A 24174-nucleotide genomic window follows, 5' to 3' on the forward strand; every position below is an offset into this window, starting at 1 on the left:
TCTATATACTATATATTATATACTGGTCTATCTTTTTATTATGTGATGTTATACATAGGTATTCCGGGTTTTATATGTTACACAATGATTACTATTGTGGCTATAAATGGGTGAACTATGTGTGTATCATTTGAACCTTGAAAATGGTCCAGTAAGGACCGAAACGTCGGTGTGATTATCATGTCTATGCCACATTAAACCCTGATTGGTCATGTGATTCGTCTGGTGAGTGCACTCCTTTCAAGATTTCTATACATTCATGGAGGAGAGAATTTTACCCTTGACTCAATGAACCTTGAGTGACACCCCAGCAAGTGTATGTGATATGGAGAGTGCCAACAACCCTTGATTTATATATATATATATATATATATATATATAATTTGAGGGGGCCCCAGAGATATCACTGTACGGGGCCTCAGGATTTCTGTTGCTGTCCCTGTGAAGACTAGAGGAGAGTCTTAATGTACGTGGTAGGGAATTCCACAAAGTGGGTGCAGCTTGAAGAAAGTACTGTACTCGTGCATGGGAGCAAGTAATGAGTGTTGATGAGAGACGTAGATAATGTGAAGAGCGATGGGGCTGGTTTGGGAGATATTTTGAGATAAGCAAAGAGATGTATGTTGGTGTAGTAAGTAACAGTATTTTATATTGAATACAGTTGAATACAGGAAGCCAATGGAGGGACTGACATAGTGGGTCTGCAGACGATAAATGTCTAGTGAGGAATATTAGCCTTGCAGCTGCATTCAGAATGGATTGTAGTGGTGAGAGTCTCTTCTTAGTAAGCCCAGTAAGAAGGGGTCTGGGACTCAGGGTCGACAGCACAAAGGTCGACACACTTTAGGTCGACACCAATTGGTCGACACACATTAGGTCGACAGGGTCAAAAGGTCGACAGGGTCAAAAGGTCGACAGGAACAAGGTCGACATGGAAAAGGGTCGACATGAGTTTTTTATGTTTTTTTGGTGTCGTTTTCTTCGTAGAGTGACCGGGAACCCGAATTAGTGCACCGCGTCCCCTCGCATGGCTCGCTTCGCTCGCCATGCTTCGGGCATGGTGCCTTCGCTCCGCTACCGCTTCGCTCGGCACACTTTACCGTTCCAATCGTAGTCCACGTGGATCGTTAAGTATGAAAAGGTTCAAAAAAAGAAAAAAAATCATGAAAAACTCATGTCGACCTTTTTCCATGTCGACCTTGTTCCTGTCGACCTTTTGACCCTGTCGACCTTTTGACCCTGTCGACCTAATGTGTGTCGACCAATTGGTGTCGACCTAAAGTGTGTCGACCTTTGTGCTGTCGACCTGGAGTCCGGATACCGTAAGAAGACTATTGCAATAATCAATGCGGGAGATAATGAGAGCATGGATTAGAGTTTTAGCAGTGTCTTGTGTAAGGTATGATCGTATTTTGGATATGTTTCTTAGATACATGTAACATGATTTTGGGATAGATTGAATGTGGGGAGCAAAGGACATTTCTGAGTCAAGTTTGACACCTAGGCAGCGAGCTTATGGTGTAGGGTTGATAGTAGAGTTCTCAACAGTGATAGAAATATCAGGTTGGTAACTGCTATTGGCTGGTGGAAATATAATTAACTCTGTTTTAGAAATATTAAGTTTGAGAGGGCGAGATGTCATCCAAGATGAAACAGCAGAAAGGCATTCAGTGACCCGGCCCAATACAGATAGAGACAAATCAGGGGCGGATAGGTAGATTTGAGTATTATCTGCTTACAGAGGATACTGAAATCCAACAGAGCTGATTAGTTTCCCAATAATCGCTATATCTGCATGCATCAGTTTGTCTCCCAGTCAGCTCCCACTAAGGCCCATGCATTGCCATAACAGTTCCTCATGCTTATATTTGAATCGCTACTGCCTATTTGGAGGCACACCAATGGTAAGCATACATAGTGTGACTTTACTGGATGCTTCATGCATGCAGAAGTAGCAAACAATTGCTCAAATTTCTGAACACCTGCATTGCGTCCATCTCTGAATCTGGGCAATAGGTAAGTAAACCATTTATAAATATTTATTTAAGACTTTGCAATATAAGATGGCAGCCTCACCACAATTATAAGGCTATTATTGACAAGGTTCCAAAATTAATCTACACTATAACAACCCATAGCAGAACTATTTCAAGATATAGAAGAGAGCCTTGCCAGAACTTTCAGATCTTCCACGCCACTTGCATGCATTGTCATTGGTGAGTGGTAGCCGCATCTGTGTATTTCTCTTTAACTGGGTTTTCTTCATTTCTGCAGATACGAAGAAGCAGGTTCCCTTGCTGAGGCATTGCTTGCAAGGGACTCCATGCCTCTCTGTGTTACTTAAGGTTATATCTATCAATCATTGTTTTGATAACCATGCAGAAATTATTCTTTAGTTTCATACAGATGTATGTAATGGCTAACGCAGGAGATCTCACAATATTCTTCTAAGTTACCTAAGTACCATGAGATGATCATCAAAAAACTTCTAAGCACATATAAACTGTGACGATGTATGTAATATATGTGTTGGCAGTGTATTCAGGATTGTCAGTGGCACTGTATATCACAGCTGCCATACAGAACCTGGGATTCAGCATTAAGCTTCACTCTCCTAAGCCCGCCCTGAGACTCTTATTGGCTAGATTCGCAGGAGTCTGGGGGTGGGTTTAGGAGAGTGAAGCCTAATGCTGAGTTCCTGTTTCTGAATGGTGCTTTTGATACATAGCACCTCTGCCAATCCCAAATACACCGCCAGCACATATATTACATACGTCTTCACATGCATGTTTATATGTGCTTAGTGCCCCCCCCTGCACTAGGTAGTCAGCACTGCAGCCCAGGTTGTACAGGTGTTGATCTTGCAAAGTTGTATAGGAACATACCAGCAGATAACTCAAACTATGAACATCCCAGTTTCTTAACCAATGTTGTTAGCTTATTGACAGATAACTGGTACAACCATATTCACTGTTAGATGTACTCTAGTGATGGAGTGGAGCTTCAGCGGAGTGGTGTGCTCCCACAACAGTGAGTATTTTTGGGAAGTGGGAAGAAGTGCAGGATGCTGGAACAGCTGTTTTTCTCCAGCAGGTAATAGCAGGCCTCTACAGAGACCTGTGTCACACTCTTCACAATAATGGCAAAATGGCCCCTGCACATGCTCAGTGGAGTTAATGGTTGTCATCTTGGGCTACTTTATTAAGCATCCATGGAGAACAGGAAGACTAGAGTATGTGCAGTAGCACACTCCTCTTTCAACACCCCCCTAACTACAAACTTCTCCATGTTACTCAAGCATTTAATTTCACTTTTTTTGTAGTGAATTGTAAAACAAATCGGATTACACACATGAAAAGGATTCAATATATAATATTACTTAAGCTTGGCCTTCTTGGAAGATACATTAGTAAAACTTCCTTACTGACAGCATGTGCCACAACAACAGTATCTCGACTAACAAATTTGTGAATGGACTACTGTCAATTAGAGATGAGCGGGTTCGGTATCTCTGAATCCGAACCCGCCCGAACTTCAGGTTTTTTTACACGGGTCCGAGCGACTCGGATCTTCCCGCCTTGCTCGGTTAACCCGAGCGCGCCCGAACGTCATCATCACACTGTCGGATTCTCGCGAGGCTCGGATTCTATCGCGAGACTCGGATTCTATATAAGGAGCCGCGCGTCGCCGCCATTTTCACACGTGCATTGAGACTGATAGGGAGAGGACGTGGCTGGCGTCCTCTCCGTTTAGAAATTAAAATAGATAGGAAAGTGAGAGTGAGACACGTTCATTTACTTACTGGAGCTTAGGAGGAGTTATTATATTATACTAGTGACTGATGACCAGTGACCTGACCACCAGTGCAGTTTTATAATTTATTATTATTAATATTTAATAATCCGTTCTGTTCTTGTTCTCTGCCTGAAAAAAACGATACACAGTGACTCAGTCACACTCACATACCATATCTGTGCTCAGCCCAGTGTGCTGCATCATCTATGTATAATATCTGACTGTGCTGCTCACACAGCTTAATTGTGGGGGAGACTGGGGAGCAGTTATAGGTTATAGCAGGAGCCAGGAGTACATATTAAACAGTGCACACTTTTGCTGCCAGAGTGCCACTGCCAGTGTGACTGACCACTGACCACTGTGACCAGTGACCTGACCACACTGACCACCAGTACTATAGTATATTACTATATTGTGATTGTCTGCCTGAAAAAGTACACTCGTCGTGGACTCGTGTGACTTGTGTGGTGTTTTTTTATTCTATAAAAAACTCATTCTGCTGACAGACAGTGTCCAGCAGGTCCGTCATTAATATCTCTGACTGTGCTCACACAGCTTAATTGTGGGGGAGACTGGGGAGCAGTTATAGGTTATAGCAGGAGCCAGGAGTACATATTAAACAGTGCACACTTCTGCTGCCAGAGTGCCACTGCCAGTGTGACTGACCACTGTGACCAGTGACCTGACCACACTGACCACCAGTACTATAGTATATTGTGATTGTCTGCCTGAAAAAGTACACTCGTCGTGGACTCGTGTGACTTGTGTGGTGTTTTTTTATTCTATAAAAAACTCATTCTGCTGACAGACAGTGTCCAGCAGGTCCGTCATTATATAATATATACCTGTCCGGCTGCAGTAGTGATATATATATATTTTTTATATCATTATTTATCATCCAGTCTACTAGCAGCAGACACAGTACGGTAGTTCACGGCTGTAGCTACCTCTGTGTCGGCACTCGGCAGTCCATCCATAATTGTATACCACCTACCCGTGGTTTTTTTTTTCTTTCTTCTTTATACATACTACATCTCATTATCATCCAGTCTATATTAGCAGCAGACACAGTACGGTAGTCCATGGCTGTAGCTACCTCTGTGTCGGCACTCCATCCATAATTGTATACCACCTACCCGTGGTTTTTTTTTTCTTTCTTCTTTATACATACTACATCTCATTATCATCCAGTCTATATTAGCAGCAGACACAGTACAGTACGGTAGTCCACGGCTGTAGCTACCTCTGTGTCGGCACTCGGCAGTCCATCCATAATTGTATACCACCACCTACCCGTGTTTTTTTTTTCTTTCTTCTTTATACATACTACATCTCATTATCATCCAGTCTATATTAGCAGCAGACACAGTACGGTAGTCCACGGCTGTAGCTACCTCTGTGTCGGCACTCGGCAGTCCATCCATAATTGTATACCACCTACCCGTGGTTTTTTTTTTCTTTCTTCTTTATACATACTACATCTCATTATCAACCAGTCTATATTAGCAGCTAGTATCTAGCTAGTATTATTAGCTAGTTCTATTATTATTAGCTAGTATTAGTACTAGTATTATTAGCTAGTACTAGTATCCATCCATCTTCATTGTTTACCTGAGGTGCCTTTTAGTTATGCCTATTAAAATATGGAGAACAAAAATGTTGAGGTTCCAAAATTAGGGAAAGATCAAGATCCACTTCCACCTCGTGCTGAAGCTGCTGCCACTAGTCATGGCCGAGACGATGAAATGCCAGCAACGTCGTCTGCCAAGGCCGATGCCCAATGGCATAGTACAGAGCATGTCAAATCCAAAACACCAAATATCAGTAAAAAAAGGACTCCAAAACCTAAAATAAAATTGTCGGAGGAGAAGCGTAAACTTGCCAATATGCCATTTACCACACGGAGTGGCAAGGAACGGCTGAGGCCCTGGCCTATGTTCATGGCTAGTGGTTCAGCTTCACATGAGGATGGAAGCACTCAGCCTCTCGCTAGAAAAATAAAAAGACTCAAGCTGGCAAAAGCAGTAGCACCGCAAAGAACTGTGCATTCTTCGAAATCCCAAATCCACAAGGAGAGTCCAATTGTGTCGGTTGCGATGCCTGACCTTCCCAAAACTGGACGTGAAGAGCATGAGCCTTCCACCATTTGCACGCCCCCTGCAAGTGCTGGAAGGAGCACCCGCAGTCCAGTTCCTGAGAGTCAGATTGAAGATGTCAGTGTTGAAGTACACCAGGATGAGGAGGATATGGGTGTTGCTGGCGCTGGGGAGGAAATTGACCAGGAGGATTCTGATGGTGAGGTGGTTTGTTTAAGTCAGGCACCCGGGGAGACACCTGTTGTCCGTGGGAGGAATATGGCCACTGACATGCCTGGTGAAAATACCAAAAAAATCAGCTCTTCGGTGTGGAAGTATTTCAACAGAAATGCGGACAACAGGTGTCAAGCCGTGTGTTGCCTTTGTCAAGCTGTAATAAGTAGGGGTAAGGACGTTAACCACCTCGGAACATCCTCCCTTATACGTCACCTGCAGCGCATTCATAATAAGTCAGTGACAAGTTCAAAAACTTTGGGCGACAGCAGAAGCAGTCCACTGACCAGGAAATCCCTTCCTCTTGTAACCAAGCTCATGCAAACCACCCCACCAACTCCCTCAGTGTCAATTTCCTCCTTCCCCAGGAATGCCAATAGTCCTGCAGGCCATGTCACTGGCAATTCTGATGATTCCTCTCCTGCCTGGGATTCCTCCGATGCATCCTTGCGTGTAACGCCTACTGCTCCTGGCTCTGCTGTTGTTGCTGCTGGGAGTCGATGGTCATCCCAGAGGGGAAGTCGTAAGCCCACTTGTACTACTTCCAGTAAGCAATTGACTGTCCAACAGTCCTTTGCGAGGAAGATGAAATATCACAGCAGTCATCCTGCTGCAAAGCGGATAACTGAGGCCTTGACAACTATGTTGGTGTTAGACGTGCGTCCGGTATCCGCCGTTAGTTCACAGGGAACTAGATAATTTATTGAGGCAGTGTGCCCCCGTTACCAAATACCATCTAGGTTCCACTTCTCTAGGCAGGCGATACCGAGAATGTACACGGACGTCAGAAAAAGACTCACCAGTGTCCTAAAAAATGCAGTTGTACCCAATGTCCACTTAACCACGGACATGTGGACAAGTGGAGCAGGGCAGGGTCAGGACTATATGACTGTGACAGCCCACTGGGTAGATGTATGGACTCCCGCCGCAAGAACAGCAGCGGCGGCACCAGTAGCAGCATCTCGCAAACGCCAACTCTTTCCTAGGCAGGCTACGCTTTGTATCACCGGTTTCCAGAATACGCACACAGCTGAAAACCTCTTACGGCAACTGAGGAAGATCATCGCGGAATGTCTTACCCCAATTGGACTCTCCTGTGGATTTGTGGCATCGGACAACGCCAGCAATATTGTGTGTGCATTAAATATGGGCAAATTCCAGCACGTCCCATGTTTTGCACATACCTTGAATTTGGTGGTGCAGAATTTTTTAAAAAACGACAGGGGCGTGCAAGAGATGCTGTCGGTGGCCAGAAGAATTGCGGGACACTTTCGGCGTACAGGCACCACGTACAGAAGACTGGAGCACCACCAAAAACTACTGAACCTGCCCTGCCATCATCTGAAGCAAGAAGTGGTAACGAGGTGGAATTCAACCCTCTATATGCTTCAGAGGTTGGAGGAGCAGCAAAAGGCCATTCAAGCCTATACAATTGAGCACGATATAGGAGGTGGAATGCACCTGTCTCAAGCGCAGTGGAGAATGATTTCAACGTTGTGCAAGGTTCTGATGCCCTTTGAACTTGCCACATGTGAAGTCAGTTCAGACACTGCCAGCCTGAGTCAGGTCATTCCCCTCATCAGGCTTTTGCAGAAGAAGCTGGAGACATTGAAGGAGGAGCTAACACGGAGCGATTCCGCTAGGCATGTGGGACTTGTGGATGGAGCCCTTAATTCGCTTAACAAGGATTCACGGGTGGTCAATCTGTTGAAATCAGAGCACTACATTTTGGCCACCGTGCTCGATCCTAGATTTAAAGGCTACCTTGGATCTCTCTTTCCGGCAGACACAAGTCTGCTGGGGTTGAAAGACCTGCTGGTGAGAAAATTGTCAAGTCAAGCGGAACGCGACCTGTCAACATCTCCTCCTTCACATTCTCCCGCAACTGGGGGTGCGAGGAAAAGGCTCAGAATTCCGAGCCCACCCGCTGGCGGTGATGCAGGGCAGTCTGGAGCGACTGCTGATGCTGACATCTGGTCCGGACTGAAGGACCTGACAACGATTACGGACATGTCGTCTACTGTCACTGCATATGATTCTCTCAACATTGAAAGAATGGTGGAGGATTATATGAGTGACCGCATCCAAGTAGGCACGTCACACAGTCCGTACTTATACTGGCAGGAAAAAGAGGCAATTTGGAGGCCCTTGCACAAACTGGCTTTATTCTACCTAAGTTGCCCTCCCACAAGTGTGTACTCCGAAAGAGTGTTTAGTGCCGCCGCTCACCTTGTCAGCAATCGGCGTACGAGGTTACATCCAGAAAATGTGGAGAAGATGATGTTCATTAAAATGAATTATAATCAATTCCTCCGTGGAGATATTGACCAGCAGCAATTGCCTCCACAAAGTACACAGGGAGCTGAGATGGTGGATTCCAGTGGGGACGAATTGATAATCTGTGAGGAGGGGGATGTACACGGTGATATATCGGAGGATGATGATGAGGTGGACATCTTGCCTCTGTAGAGCCAGTTTGTGCAAGGAGAGATTAATTGCTTCTTCTTTGGTGGGGGTCCAAACCAACCCGTCATTTCAGTGACAGTCGTGTGGCAGACCCTGTCACTGAAATGATGGGTTGGTTAAAGTGTGCATGTCCTGTTTATACAACATAAGGGTGGGTGGGAGGGCCCAAGGACAATTCCATCTTGCACCTCTTTTTTCTTTAATTTTTCTTTGCGTCATATGCTGTTTGGGGAGTATTTTTTGGAAGGGCCATCCTGCGTGACACTGCAGTGCCACTCCTAGATGGGCCCGGTGTTTGTGTCGGCCACTAGGGTCGCTTATCTTACTCACACAGCTACCTCATTGCGCCTCTTTTTTTCTTTGCGTCATGTGCTGTTTGGGGAGGGTTTTTTGGAAGGGCCATCCTGCGTGACACTGCAGTGACACTCCTAGATGGGCCCGGTGTTTGTGTCGGCCACTAGGGTCGCTTATCTTACTCACACAGCTACCTCATTGCGCCTCTTTTTTTCTTTGCATCATGTGCTGTTTGGGGAGGGTTTTTTGGAAGGGACATCCTGCGTGACACTGCAGTGACACTCCTAGATGGGCCCGGTGTTTGTGTCGGCCACTAGGGTCGCTTATCTTACTCACACAGCTACCTCATTGCGCCTCTTTTTTTCTTTGCGTCATGTGCTGTTTGGGGAGGGTTTTTTGGAAGGGACATCCTGCGTGACACTGCAGTGACACTCCTAGATGGGCCCGGTGTTTGTGTCGGCCACTAGGGTCGCTTATCTTACTCACACAGCTACCTCATTGCGCCTCTTTTTTTCTTTGCGTCATGTGCTGTTTGGGGAGGGTTTTTTGGAAGGGACATCCTGCGTGACACTGCAGTGACACTCCTAGATGGGCCCGGCGTTTGTGTCGACCACTAGGGTCGCTTATCTTACTCACACAGCTACCTCATTGCGCCTCTTTTTTTCTTTGCGTCATGTGCTGTTTGGGGAGGGTTTTTTGGAAGGGCCATCCTGCGTGACACTGCAGTGACACTCCTAGATGGGCCAGGTGTTTGTGTCGGCCACTAGGGTCGCTTAGCTTACTCACACAGCTACCTCATTACGCCTCTTTTTTTCTTTGCGTCATGTGCTGTTTGGGGAGGGTTTTTTGGAAGGGACATCCTGCGTGACACTGCAGTGACATTCCTAGATGGGCCCGGTGTTTGTGTCGGCCACTAGGGTCGCTTATCTTACTCACACAGCTACCTCATTGCGCCTCTTTTTTTCTTTGCGTCATGTGCTGTTTGGGGAGGGTTTTTTGGAAGGGACATCCTGCGTGACACTGCAGTGACACTCCTAGATGGGCCCGGTGTTTGTGTCGGCCACTAGGGTCGCTTATCTTACTCACACAGCTACCTCATTGCGCCTCTTTTTTTCTTTGCGTCATGTGCTGTTTGGGGAGGGTTTTTTGGAAGGGACATCCTGCGTGACACTGCAGTGACACTCCTAGATGGGCCCGGTGTTTGTGTCGACCACTAGGGTCGCTTATCTTACTCACACAGCTACCTCATTGCGCCTCTTTTTTTCTTTGCGTCATGTGCTGTTTGGGGAGGGTTTTTTGGAAGGGCCATCCTGCGTGACACTGCAGTGACACTCCTAGATGGGCCAGGTGTTTGTGTCGGCCACTAGGGTCGCTTAGCTTACTCACACAGCTACCTCATTACGCCTCTTTTTTTCTTTGCGTCATGTGCTGTTTGGGGAGGGTTTTTAGGAAGGGCCATCCTGCGTGCCACTCCTAGATGGGCCAGGTGTTTGTGTCGGCCACTAGGGTCGCTTATCTTACTCACACAGCTACCTCATTGCGCCTCTTTTTTTCTTTACGTCATGTGCTGTTTGGGGAGGGTTTTTTGGAAGGGACATCCTGCGTGACACTGCAGTGACACTCCTAGATGGGCCCGGTGTTTGTTTTCGGCCACTAAGGTCGCTTATCTTACTCACACAGCTACCTCATTGCGCCTCTTTTTTTCTTTGCTTCATGTGTTGTTTGGGGAGGGTTTTTTGGAAGGGACATCCTGCGTGACACTGCAGTGACACTCCTAGATGGGCCCGGTGTTTGTGTCGGCCACTAGGGTCGCTTATCTTACTCACACAGCTACCTCATTGCGCTCTTTTTTTCTTTGCGTCATGTGCTGTTTGGGGAGGGTTTTTTGGAAGGGACATCCTGCGTGACACTGCAGTGACACTCCTAGATGGGCCCGGTGTTTGTGTCGGCCACTAGGGTCGCTTATCTTACTCACACAGCTACCTCATTGCGCCTCTTTTTTTCTTTGCGTCATGTGCTGTTTGGGGAGGGTTTTTTGGAAGGGACATCCTGCGTGACACTGCAGTGACACTCCTAGATGGGCCCGGTGTTTTTGTCGGCCACTAGGGTCGCTTATCTTACTCACACAGCTACCTCATTGCGCCTCTTTTTTTCTTTGCGTCATGTGCTGTTTGGGGAGGGTTTTTTGGAAGGGACATCCTGCGTGACACTGCAGTGACACTCCTAGATGGGCCCGGTGTTTGTGTCGGCCACTAGGGTCGCTTATCTTACTCACACAGCTACCTCATTGCGCCTCTTTTTTTCTTTGCGTCATGTGCTGTTTGGGGAGGGTTTTTTGGAAGGGACATCCTGCGTGACACTGCAGTGCCACTCCTAGATGGGCCCGGTGTTTGTGTCGGCCACTAGGGTCGCTTATCTTACTCACACAGCTACCTCATTGCGCCTCTTTTTTTCTTTGCGTCATGTGCTGTTTGGGGAGGGTTTTTTGGAAGGGACATCCTGCGTGACACTGCAGTGACACTCCTAGATGGGCCAGGTGTTTGTGTCGGCCACTAGGGTCGCTTAGCTTAGTCATCCAGCGACCTCGGTGCAAATTTTAGGACTAAAAATAATATTGTGAGGTGTGAGGTATTCAGAATAGACTGAAAATGAGTGGAAATTATGGTTTTTGAGGTTAATAATACTTTGGGATCAAAATGACCCCCAAATTCTATGATTTAAGCTGTTTTTTAGGTTTTTTGGAAAAAAAACACCCGAATCCAAAACACACCCGAATCCGACAAAAAAAATTCGGTTAGGTTTTGCCAAAACGCGGTCAAACCCAAAACACGGCCGCAGAACCGAACCCAAAACCAAAACACAAAACCCGAAAAATTTCTGGCGCTCATCTCTACTGTCAATATCATGATTTTTGATGCTTTTTTTAAGATCTGGTCAGGATCCTGGCATTCAGAATCCCAGCAGATGGAATACCAATGCTGGAATCCCGACACTGCTTGGAATACTGGCGCCAGGATCCTAACATAAATTGCAATGCTGGAAGGTTAGTGTTAGGCACCATTAGGGAGGGTTAGGCTTGGAGGCCTTAGGGTCAGGCTACAAGTAAGGAGGGCTAGGGAGGGTAAGGATTAAGGTTAGCATACTTACTTAGTGGGTGTCGGGATTCTGAGTATCAGGATGTTGTTGATATTCTGACTGCTGGCATTCCAAGTGCCAGGATCCCCATACCAACCCTTTCACACTCATGGGGGTATATTTACTAAGATTCGTAATTTCCGAAAATAGGTCAAAGTTCAATCACGAATGACATCGGCAGTGTAAAACTGCAACTTTTTGAATGGATTACGACTAATTTACTAAGCTGTCGTATTCGTGTTTTTCTTTGCTTCCGATGTCGATGTCATTCGTGTTTTTTTACCTAATTTAACGGCAGTGATTAGCAAAACACTGCCGTTTTTTTTTACAATCAATCTCGGCCGGATTTGTGTGATCCGTGCTGGGTTTTTTTTTTTTTTTTTTTTAAAGTAAACAATGTAATTTTTAAAAAAAAAATGCGTGGGGTCCCCCCTCCTAAGCATAACCAGCCTCGGGCTCTTTGAGCCGATCCTGGTTGCAGAAATATGTGGAAAAAAATGACAGGGGTTCCCCCATATTTAAGCAACCAGCATCGGGCTCTGCGCCTGGTCCTGGTCCCAAAAATACGGGGGACAAAAAGAGTAGGGGTCCCCCGTATTTTTAAAACCAGCACCGGGCTCCACTAGCTGGACAGATAATGCCACAGCCGGGGGTCACTTTTATACTGCGCCCTGCGGCCGTGGCATCAAAAATCCAACTAGTCACCCCTGGCCGGGGTACCCTGGGGGAGTGAGGACCCCTTCAATCAAGGGGTCTCCCCCCCCCCAGCCACCCAAGGGCCAGGGGTGAAGCCCGAGGCTGTCCCCCCCCATCCAATGGGCTGCGGATGGGAGGGCTGATAGCCTTTGTTGTAAAATAAAAGATATTGTTTTTAGTAGCAGTACTACAAGTCCCCAGCAAGCCTCCCCCGCATGCTGGTACTTGGAGAACCACAAGTACCAGCATGCGGCGGAAAAACTGGCCCGCTGGTACCTGTAGTACTATTACTAAAAAAATACCCAAAAAAACACAAGACACACACACCGTGAAAGTATAATTTTATTAAATACATACACACATACATACATTCTTACCTTAAGTTCCCACGCAGGTCGGTCCTCTTGTCCAGTAGAATCCAAGGGGTACCTGTTGAAAAAATTATACTCACGAGATCCAGTGGTCCAGGCTCCTCGGCAAATCCAGGGTTAATCCACGTACTTGAATAAAATAAAAAAACGCTGTCACGACCACGAACTGAAAGGTGACCCATGTTTGCACATGGGTCACCTTGCCCCGAATGCCAGAAACCCACTTTGCCTTCTGGCTAAGTGGGTTTCTTCAGCCAATCAGGGAGTGCCACGTTGTAGCACTCTCCTGATCAGCTGTGTGCTCCTGTCTTCACTGACAGGCAGCACACGGCAGTGTTACAATGTAGCGCCTATGCGCTACATTGTAACCAATGATGGGAACTTTCTGCCCTGCGGTTGACCTAAAGTGACGTCACCGCTGAGCAGAAAGTTCCCATCATTGGTTACAATGTAGCGCATAGGCGCTACATTGTAACACTGCCGCGTGCTGCCTGTCAGTGAAGACAGGAGCACACAGCTGATCAGGAGAGTGCTACAACGTGGCACTCCCTGATTGGCTGAAGAAACCCACTTAGCCAGAAGGCAAAGTGGGTTTCTGGCATTCGGGGCAAGGTGACCCATGTGCAAACATGGGTCACCTTTCAGTTCGTGGTCGTGACAGCGTTTTTTTATTTTATTCAAGTACGTGGATTAACCCTGGATTTGCCGAGGAGCCTGGACCACTGGATCTCGTGAGTATAATTTTTTCAACAGGTACCCCTTGGATTCTACTGGACAAGAGGACCGACCTGCGTGGGAACTTAAGGTAAGTATGTATGTATGTGTGTATGTATTTAATAAAATTATACTTTCACGGTGTGTGTGTCTTGTGTTTTTTTTGGGTATTTTTTTAGTAATAGTACTACAGGTACCAGCGGGCCAGTTTTTCCGCCGCATGCTGGTACTTGAGGTTCTCCAAGTACCAGCATGCGGGGGAGGCTTGCTGGGACTTGTAGTACTGCTACTAAAAACAATATCTTTTATTTTACAACAAAGGCTATCAGCCCTCCCATCCGCAGCCCATTGGATGGGGGGGGGACAGCCTCGGGCTTCACCCCTGGCCCTTGGGTGGCTGGGGGGGGGGGACCCCTTGATTGAAGGGGTCCTCACTCCCCCAGGGTACCCCGGCCAGGGGTGACTAGTTGGATTTTTGATGCCACGGCCGCAGGGCGCAGTATAAAAGTGACCCCCGGCTGTGGCATTATCTGTCCAGCTAGTGGAGCCCGGTGCTGGTTTTAAAAATACGGGGGACCCCTACTCTTTTTGTCCCCCGTATTTTTGGGACCAGGACCAGGCGCAGAGCCCGATGCTGGTTGCTTAAATATGGGGGAACCCCTGTCATTTTTTTCCACATATTTCTGCAACCAGGATCGGCTCAAAGAGCCCGAGGCTGGTTATGCTTAGGAGGGGGGACCCCACGCAATTTTTTTTAACAACAAAAAACACTTTCCCACCCCTTCCCATTGATATACATGCACGGATCTCATGGATCCCTGCATGCATCTCAAATCACGAATAAAAAAAGCAGGTCTGTTTTTTTTTAGGACTTTTTTGCGAATTGTAATTTTTCACGGCAGTGTTTTGTGTTTTTTTGCTTAGTAAATGACCGAGATTCGTATCTAAACAGGCGTAATTTGACCGATGGTGTATTCATTCGTAATTTTTTACCTGAACTAGCAAAAAATTACGAATGCCCTCATCACTGCCGTGATTAGTGTTTAGTAAATGACCGAGATTGACCGAGATGACACTTTGATGAAAAAACGGCATCTCGGTCAAAATCGGGAGCTTAGTAAATATACCCCATGGTTTTTAAATCTTGCATAGACTCATTGCCTGTCTTGGATTTCCAGTCACACCATTAAGACTTTAGTTTGGGTTTCTGGATACTGTATCTTGAGGCTCACTGACTGCGATGTTTGCAAATTCTTAAAAATACCTCTTAGATGCTTTGCCAATATTTTATCTTGCAGAAGATCTCTTTTGTGGTTGAACTTCCATGCTGATGGTCTCGGACTCAAATATATCTCCAGCTACTGGCAGCATTTTCAGTGACACATACTTGATCTGCATATCAACTTCCAGCTTTTCTACAACTTGTGCTATGTCTTTACATATAACATCTCTAGCTTTTTGGTATTTGGATTCCATAATCTGTAACTCTTGCTGTTATGGCAGTAGCCAAACATGATGAATTTCACTGATTTTAAATCCAGCTTGTGTATTCTTTCCTTTGGTATATGGACATAGGTAGTACTTCCAAGATGCTTTACACAGGGTTTCTCTTGACCGTGCTTCAATAGGTGTTAAGTGCTTTAGGACAACTGTAGAAGACCAATTCTTCATATAAATTTCTGTGGACACTGCTTCTGCCTGAAACTGTTTCTCTAGCCCTGCATCCTTCAGCATGCATCTTGCTTTCACTACTATTGTCTGGTATACTCGTTAACTTACACCATTTTGCTCAGGGGTATAGACAATGGTCAATTTATGCTCTATTTCATATTTTCATAAGAATTGTTTCACTTCTCTGTTGAGATATTTTCCACCATTATCAGATATAAAGGTCTTGAGTCTGTGAACTGTTTTATTTTCTACATGACTTTTGTAGCCTGCAATCTTTTTCACCACTTCAGATTTCTCTTTGTTGAAGTACACGTGTTATCTTTGTGAAATCATCATAACATGTCAAAAAGTATCTCTATGAACTTACAGACCTTACTTCCATCTGAATGTAGTATTTCAAATGGTTTTGTTGCTATGCTTACTGATTTTGGAAATGACTCCACAATTAAAAAATAGTGCCCATGGCCCCCTCTGCATCATCTGTGCTTGCATCTGCACCAGAATCTATTGTAACCTTCCACAATCTTTCATGCTTAAATTGTTTTTCCTTAGCTAACTTCCAGGGTGTATCCTTCTGCGCACCATTTAGCTTGATGAACCCCATTATAGGTGTTTTGTAGATCCTGTATTAATGCTTCTTACAGACAAAACTACTGTATGCAGCTTTTGTGCACTAAACAGCTTCTGTGCTGCCACACTTTACTGAAAACACTCTATACTGTCTTCACTCTTCGTTCTATGGTACTCTGCACTACACATGATGACATCTGTGTTCTTCTCTGGGTTTCCTAATGCCTTGTGTGTCTGCATGCGTTGGCCTATAATCTGTTGGAAATGATGTGTGCATGTGTTGATATTGCAGTGTGATATAGGCACACATAAGCAGATGCCTCAAACTATGAACAAACTATGCCCAGTTACATGGACCAGTGGCGTTGGTGTATTAATTGATAGCAGGTACAGCCTTACTCACTTGTACAATGGTGATAGAGCAGAGCTTGAGCAGAGTGGGGTTTCATACAGTTCACCAGCCAATGACTGTATGTAGGTAGCAGTGCAGGATGCTGGAACAGTGGTTTTATCAGTGAGTAACTTCAGGTCTCTCGAGTTAAGTAGGAGACTTCTGTCTCCCACCATGTCATTCTTCACAGTAAAGACAAGATTCCCCCTTGCACATGCTTGGTAAAGATTTGAAAACCTCACATTTGTCTTTATTTTTCTTTAACTAAATTATTTTATTTCTTTTTATTTTGTTTGATTCATTTATTTATTTATTTATTTATTTTTAAAGACTCTGGGCCCATTACATTAACAATATAACCTAATATTACTCAGTACTTACTGTACCTGTTCCAGTGAGTCTACCCTTTTTACCGAGGGAATATGGGTCAGTGCAAGATTCAGCTTTTCAACATCTGCAAAAGACATGCAGTCCTTTTTGGATCCCAAAGGACTTCTTTACTGGGTCATCTGTTTTATCATGATTGATCCGGTTCTTCATGCTTGATTCAGTGCAAAAGAATATTTTCTGCAAAAAGTGGCAACATTGGTTGATATGTATCTGCCATTTTCCACAAATATAAATATTCCCCTTCTGTTATAGTCCCCTTTGCAAGACTGATCAGGTCATCTCCTTTCTATTACCTTGTTCCCAAACAAAGGAGACCATGGGGTAGAAACCAGCTTGTGAGCATCTATTGATGCAGTCAGTGTGTATCAGTAGTATCCCTAAAACATTTAGGGGTCTATTCATGAATCAGTGAAAATTGTGGAGAAGTGAGCAAGTGGAGAAGTTTCCCATAGCAGCCAATTAGCATTGAAGTAAAAATTATAATTTGCATACTATACAATTGTACAGAGCAGCTGATTGGTTTCCATAGGCAACTTCTCCACTGGCTCACTTTTCCACTCTTTTCACTGCTTCATGAATAGACCCCCATGTTGTGCTAGGGTCTGCTGCTTCCTGTCCACCCTCTCTGAGCATGCTCTGTTCAGAGACAAATATTCATTTATTTGATGTAGGAATGCAGCTTTCCAAGGGGTGATTACAAGCTTTTATAGTACTAGTGTTGTTGCCAGACACAGTGGGCCTGATTCAGATTTGGTTGGAGGTGCACCTATTGTTGCAAAGTGCCAATTTTTTTCACATGCATAAGAACTATTCTGCATGTGCGCAGGGCCGTCTTTTCGTATGAGCTCAATGGGCTCTTGACCAAGGAGTAAAAGGGCCCTAAGATGATAGCTGAGGGTCCCCTCTTTCCAGGGGTACCAGATTTTTGAAAATCGGCCCTGGGAACCAGAGATATCCGACTTCAAAGCAATGGTCCCCATCCAAGGCTGTTAAGCCTGTTAATTCTTCTTCCCAGCCAGATATCTCAGGTTCTGTCTGACTTAGAGTTTTTCTGAGAGTATACTCCAAAAGCTGGGACTCTCCCCTTTCAGTGGACGCTGACAGCTGGTCTCTACTATTCCCAGAACCAGACATATCAGCCTTCCAGCAGCTGGTTCCTGCTCCAGCTCCACAAGCCTAATATGCAGTTTTATATTTTCATTGGTGGATTGATCTGGCTCCTGAAGTCTGATCCCCAAGTCCCCAGTACTTCCTGAAAGGCAGGACTCTCTAGTTTATCCCATTAAAGCTAAGAAATCTATTTCCAGGAACTGGAGATATCTGCAGTAAAGCAAGCTGCCCTGACCCCCGGAAAATAATGAATATTAAGCCCACTCCACTATCCACCCCTCCCCTGTGTATTAAACACCCCCTACCACCCTGGAAGTCATGTGCCAGGGCCCCTTCATTCAGAATAATGTTCCCTTCTACAGTTTAGTGTTCTCCTTCCCGTCCCATTTGTGCAGTAAAGGAGTAATTAGTAGAAATTATTCCAGGTCCTACATGCTGAGCTAAAGATAGAACCCCCCTACCCACCGCGGGACATCAAAGCTGCCGCTGATAGCACCCTCCACCCCTACCGCTGATGGGTGGGTAGGGGCCCCAGTGCACTGCTGTGCCAAGGGGCCTACACCTGCTGTTATGACGGCTCTGCATGTGCGTGAGCTGGTCCTGACACATAGGACGCATATCAGCAGCAGACTGTCAGTGATTGAGGCTCCACACGCCACCTCTATTAGTGTGAGAAAGCAGCACTTCATTTCTTTTGTGGACAATTTGAAAATTCAAACTTATTAGACTTTCTTGAAAGCTATTCATGAGCACATGAACCCATCAATGGTCAGCCGTATATATTAGATGGTTTTACCATCGGTGGAGATACAGCTTTTCACCACAGATGGTAGACGTGGGCTCAATACATTTTTTTAGGCTTGCACTGCAGCACAGAGCTACTAGGATGTCAGCCAGTCGCCCTGTGCCGCCACCAGCAGGAACCATTGATGGTACACTATTGCACAGTTTCATACCAATGATGGTTCCGGCTGCAATGACCTCTGTTTCCCAAAAAGGAGGCAAGTCGCCACTGTTTAGAGGAAGGGAAGAGACCAGGGACCTCCATGGTTTCACAGAAATTTCCTGGCCTCTGCGACAGATGGCTTGCTTGGTACCATGGGTGCCGCAAGCCAATCGATTGTGAGTCCACTAATTCAAAGCTGTGTTCTAGGATAGAAGGTCGGATCACTACTGTAGCAGGATGCTTCTGCTTATAATAGATGCCTCCTGCTGCATTACCATACAGAACAACCAATGCTGTTTGCAAGAAAGCAGCAGTGACAGCAGCACCAAACAAACGCATCTGAATTATACCCACTGTGATATACTGTAGGACATTTTATACAAGTGGCAAAATTTCTTTTTTTTTTTATGCCTTGGACCCAGCAAAGGTCAAAACCATCCCTGACCACAGGTTAAAATATAAAACAGCATTATGATGCTGTAATAACCAGGTTTGCTCTCACAGAAAAGTAGTCTAACAATAAAATCTTCACAAAACAAGTGCAGTTGAATTACATTTGCTTTCACTATAAATACTTTAAAGATGCTTATACTGTATAAAGTGCTGGACATATGTAACTAAGTAATCATAAAGAAACTAGTCAACTTATTTAATTAAAGTTCTTTCTGCAGCAATTTAACACAATGGTTGGTGAGAGAGGAGCCCAGATGAGTGGCGGACAGAAGCAGAGGATCGCTATAGCACGAGCTCTCGTAAGAAATCCCAAAATTCTGCTTCTTGATGAAGCAACATCAGCTTTGGACAAACAAAGTGAAGCTATAGTACAAGCTGCCTTAGATACGGTAACATAACACATGCACATATACTCCTATAGAGAAATTGCATAATATAGTGTATTAGTGTGTCATTATTGCTTTGTTATTACTTTTAAGGCCAGGGCTGGTCGGACCACTATTATGATAGCCCATAGACTGTCTACTGTCAGGACAGCTGATGTCATCGCTATCTTCCATGGAGGTGTGATTGTGGAGCAAGGGTCGCATGATGAGCTCATGAGCAAGGAGGGAATCTACCATTCTCTTGTGATGCTTCAGGTAATGGTTTCTGCACAGCACCTGTGGGGAGGTTTGGAAGAGTATTTCACAGTATAGTTGTCATATGATGAAGCTCTACACTTTAGTGTCATTTATCAAAACTGTAAATGGAAGAAATAAGTTAAAACACATTTTTGGAATAAATGACTATAAAAATGGTGGTTGCATGAGAAGACATAAACTAGACTACTACAGTGGCTCTGTGTATCCTCTAGTGTCATAGATATCCAACGTATGGAGATGGATGGAACACTGGTCCTGTATCAGAGAGTGGAACATGCTAGTTCAATGGGATACCTGAAGGAAATGTTGCATAAAGGTGTAACGACCATGGTAGCAGTAGAGATGAGCGCCTGAAATTTTTCGGGTTTTGTGTTTTGGTTTTGGGTTCGGTTCCGCGGCCGTGTTTTGGGTTCGAACGCGTTTTGGCAAAACCTCACCGAATTTTTTTTGTCGGATTCGGGTGTGTTTTGGATTCGGGTGTTTTTTTCAAAAAACACTAAAAAACAGCTTAAATCATAGAATTTGGGGGTAATTTTGATCCCAAAGTATTATTAACCTCAAAAAACATAATTTACACTCATTTTCAGCCTATTCTGAACACATCACACCTCACAATATTATTTTTAGTCCTAAAATTTGCACCGAGGTCGCTGTGTGAGTAAGATAAGCGACCCTAGTGGCCGACACAAACACCGGGCCCATCTAGGAGTGGCACTGCAGTGTCACGCAGGATGGCCCTTCCAAAAAACCCTCCCCAAACAGCACATGACGCAAAGAAAAAAAGAGGCGCAATGAGGTAGCTGACTGTGTGAGTAAGATTAGCGACCCTAGTGGCCGACACAAACACCGGGCACATCTAGGAGTGGCACTGCAGTGTCACGCAGGATGTCCCTTCCAAAAAACCCTCCCCAAACAGCACATGACGCAAAGAAAAAAAGAGGCGCAATGAGGTAGCTGTGTGAGTAAGATTAGCGACCCTAGTGGCCGACACAAACACCGGGCCCATCTAGGAGTGGCACTGCAGTGTCACGCAGGATGTCCCTTCCAAAAAACCCTCCCCAATCAGCACATGATGCAAAGAAAAAGAAAAGAAAAAAGAGGTGCAAGATGGAATTATCCTTGGGCCCTCCCACCCACCCTTATGTTGTATAAACAAAACAGGACATGCACACTTTAACCAACCCATCATTTCAGTGACAGGGTCTGCCACACGACTGTGACTGATATGACGGGTTGGTTTGGACCCCCCCCAAAAAAGAAGCAATTAATCTCTCCTTGCACAAACTGGCTCTACAGAGGCAAGATGTCCACCTCATCTTCACCCTCCGATATATCACCGTGTACATCCCCCTCCTCACAGATTATCAATTCGTCCCCACTGGAATCCACCATCTCAGCTCCCTGTGTACTTTGTGGAGGCAATTGCTGCTGGTCAATGTCTCCGCGGAGGAATTGATTATAATTCATTTTAATGAACATCATCTTCTCCACATTTTCTGGATGTAACCTCGTACGCCGATTGCTGACAAGGTGAGCGGCGGCACTAAACACTCTTTCGGAGTACACACTTGTGGGAGGGCAACTTAGGTAGAATAAAGCCAGTTTGTGCAAGGGCCTCCAAATTGCCTCTTTTTCCTGCCAGTATAAGTACGGACTGTGTGACGTGCCTACTTGGATGCGGTCACTCATATAATCCTCCACCATTCTATCAATGTTGAGAGAATCATATGCAGTGACAGTAGACGACATGTCCGTAATCGTTGTCAGGTCCTTCAGTCCGGACCAGATGTCAGCATCAGCAGTCGCTCCAGACTGCCCTGCATCACCGCCAGCGGGTGGGCTCGGAATTCTGAGCCTTTTCCTCTCACCCCCAGTTGCGGGAGAATGTGAAGGAGGAGATGTTGACAGGTCGCGTTCCGCTTGACTTGACAATTTTGTCACCAGCAGGTCTTTCAACCCCAGCAGACCTGTGTCTGCCGGAAAGAGAGATCCAAGGTAGGCTTTAAATCTAGGATCGAGCACGGTGGCCAAAATGTAGTGCTCTGATTTCAACAGATTGACCACCCGTGAATCCTTGTTAAGCGAATTAAGGGCTGCATCCACAAGTCCCACATGCCTAGCGGAATCGCTCCGTGTTAGCTCCTTCTTCAATGCCTCCAGCTTCTTCTGCAAAAGCCTGATGAGGGGAATGACCTGACTCAGGCTGGCAGTGTCTGAACTGACTTCACGTGTGGCAAGTTCAAAGGGCTCAGAACCTTGCACAACGTTGAAATCATTCTCCACTGCACTTGAGACAGGTGCATTCCATCTCCTATATCGTGCTCAATTGTATAGGCTTGAATGGCCTTTTGCTGCTCCTCCAACCTCTGAAGCATATAGAGGGTTGAATTCCACCTCGTTACCACTTCTTGCTTCAGATGATGGCAGGGCAGGTTCAGTAGTTTTTGGTGGTGCTCCAGTCTTCTGTACGTGGTGCCTGTACGCCGAAAGTGTCCCGCAATTTTTCTGGCCACCGACAGCATCTCTTGCACGCCCCTGTCGTTTTTTAAAAAATTCTGCACCACCAAATTCAAGGTATGTGCAAAACATGGGACGTGCTGGAATTTGCCCATATTTAATGCACACACAATATTGCTGGCGTTGTCCGATGCCACAAATCCACAGGAGAGTCCAATTGGGGTAAGCCATTCCGCGATGATCTTCCTCAGTTGCCGTAAGAGGTTTTCAGCTGTGTGCGTATTCTGGAAAGCGGTGATACAAAGCGTAGCCTGCCTAGGAAAGAGTTGGCGTTTGCGAGATGCTGCTACTGGTGCCGCCGCTGCTGTTCTTGCGGCGGGAGTCCATACATCTACCCAGTGGGCTGTCACAGTCATATAGTCCTGACCCTGCCCTGCTCCACTTGTCCACATGTCCGTGGTTAAGTGGACATTGGGTACAACTGCATTTTTTAGGACACTGGTGAGTCTTTTTCTGACGTCCGTGTACATTCTCGGTATCGCCTGCCTAGAGAAGTGGAACCTAGATGGTATTTGGTAACGGGGGCACACTGCCTCAATAAATTGTCTAGTTCCCTGTGAACTAACGGCGGATACCGGACGCACGTCTAACACCAACATAGTTGTCAAGGACTCAGTTATCCGCTTTGCAGTAGGATGACTGCTGTGATATTTCATCTTCCTCGCAAAGGACTGTTGAACAGTCAATTGCTTACTGGAAGTAGTACAAGTGGGCTTACGACTTCCCCTCTGGGATGACCATCGACTCCCAGCGGCAACAACAGCAGCGCCAGCAGCAGTAGGCGTTACACGCAAGGATGCATCGGAGGAATCCCAGGCAGGAAAGGACTCGTCAGACTTGCCAGTGACATGGCCTGCAGGACTATTGGCATTCCTGGGGAAGGAGGAAATTGACACTGAGGGAGTTGGTGGGGTGGTTTGCGTGAGCTTGGTTACAAGAGGAAGGGATTTACTGGTCAGTGGACTGCTTCCGCTGTCACCCAAAGTTTTTGAACTTGTCACTGACTTATTATGAATGCGCTGCAGGTGACGTATAAGGGAGGATGTTCCGAGGTGGTTAACGTCCTTACCCCTACTTATTACAGCTTGACAAAGGGAACACACGGCTTGACACCTGTTGTCCGCATTTCTGGTGAAATACCTCCACACCGAAGAGCTGATTTTTTTGGTATTTTCACCTGGCATGTCAACGGCCATATTCCTCCCACGGACAACAGGTGTCTCCCCGGGTGCCTGACTTAAACAAACCACCTCACCATCAGAATCCTCCTGGTCAATTTCCTCCCCAGCGCCAGCAACACCCATATCCTCCTCATCCTGGTGTACTTCAACACTGACATCTTCAATCTGACTATCAGGAACTGGACTGCGGGTGCTCCTTCCAGCACTTGCAGGGGGAATGCAAATAGTGGAAGGCGCATGCTCTTCACGTCCAGTGTTGGGAAGGTCAGGCATCGCAAACGACACAATTGGACTCTCCTTGTGGATTTGGGATTTCAAAGAACGCACAGTTCTTTGCGGTGCTTTTGCCAGCTTGAGTCTTTTCAGTTTTCTAGCGAGAGGCTGAGTGCTTCCATCCTCATGTGAAGCTGAACCACTAGCCATGAACATAGGCCAGGGCCTCAGCCGTTCCTTGCCACTCCGTGTGGTAAATGGCATATTGGCAAGTTTACGCTTCTCCTCCGACAATTTTATTTTAGGTT

The 24174-nt window shown here is 45.8% G+C and overlaps 1 protein-coding gene across 1 annotated transcript in view; it reads left to right on the top strand.

The window, feature by feature from the left end:
• Positions 1 to 24174, top strand: part of LOC134929573 (ATP-dependent translocase ABCB1-like) — a 723752-nt gene that overhangs the window by 245557 nt on the left and 454021 nt on the right. The window contains exons 10-11 of the mRNA XM_063925164.1: positions 19530 to 19700; positions 19791 to 19952. Of these exons, the coding sequence (XP_063781234.1) occupies positions 19530 to 19700; positions 19791 to 19952 (333 nt within the window). The remainder of the gene's footprint in view (positions 1 to 19529; positions 19701 to 19790; positions 19953 to 24174) is intronic.

Source organism: Pseudophryne corroboree, chromosome 5, assembly GCF_028390025.1.
Source record: "Pseudophryne corroboree isolate aPseCor3 chromosome 5, aPseCor3.hap2, whole genome shotgun sequence".
Classification (NCBI taxonomy): domain Eukaryota; kingdom Metazoa; phylum Chordata; class Amphibia; order Anura; family Myobatrachidae; genus Pseudophryne; species Pseudophryne corroboree.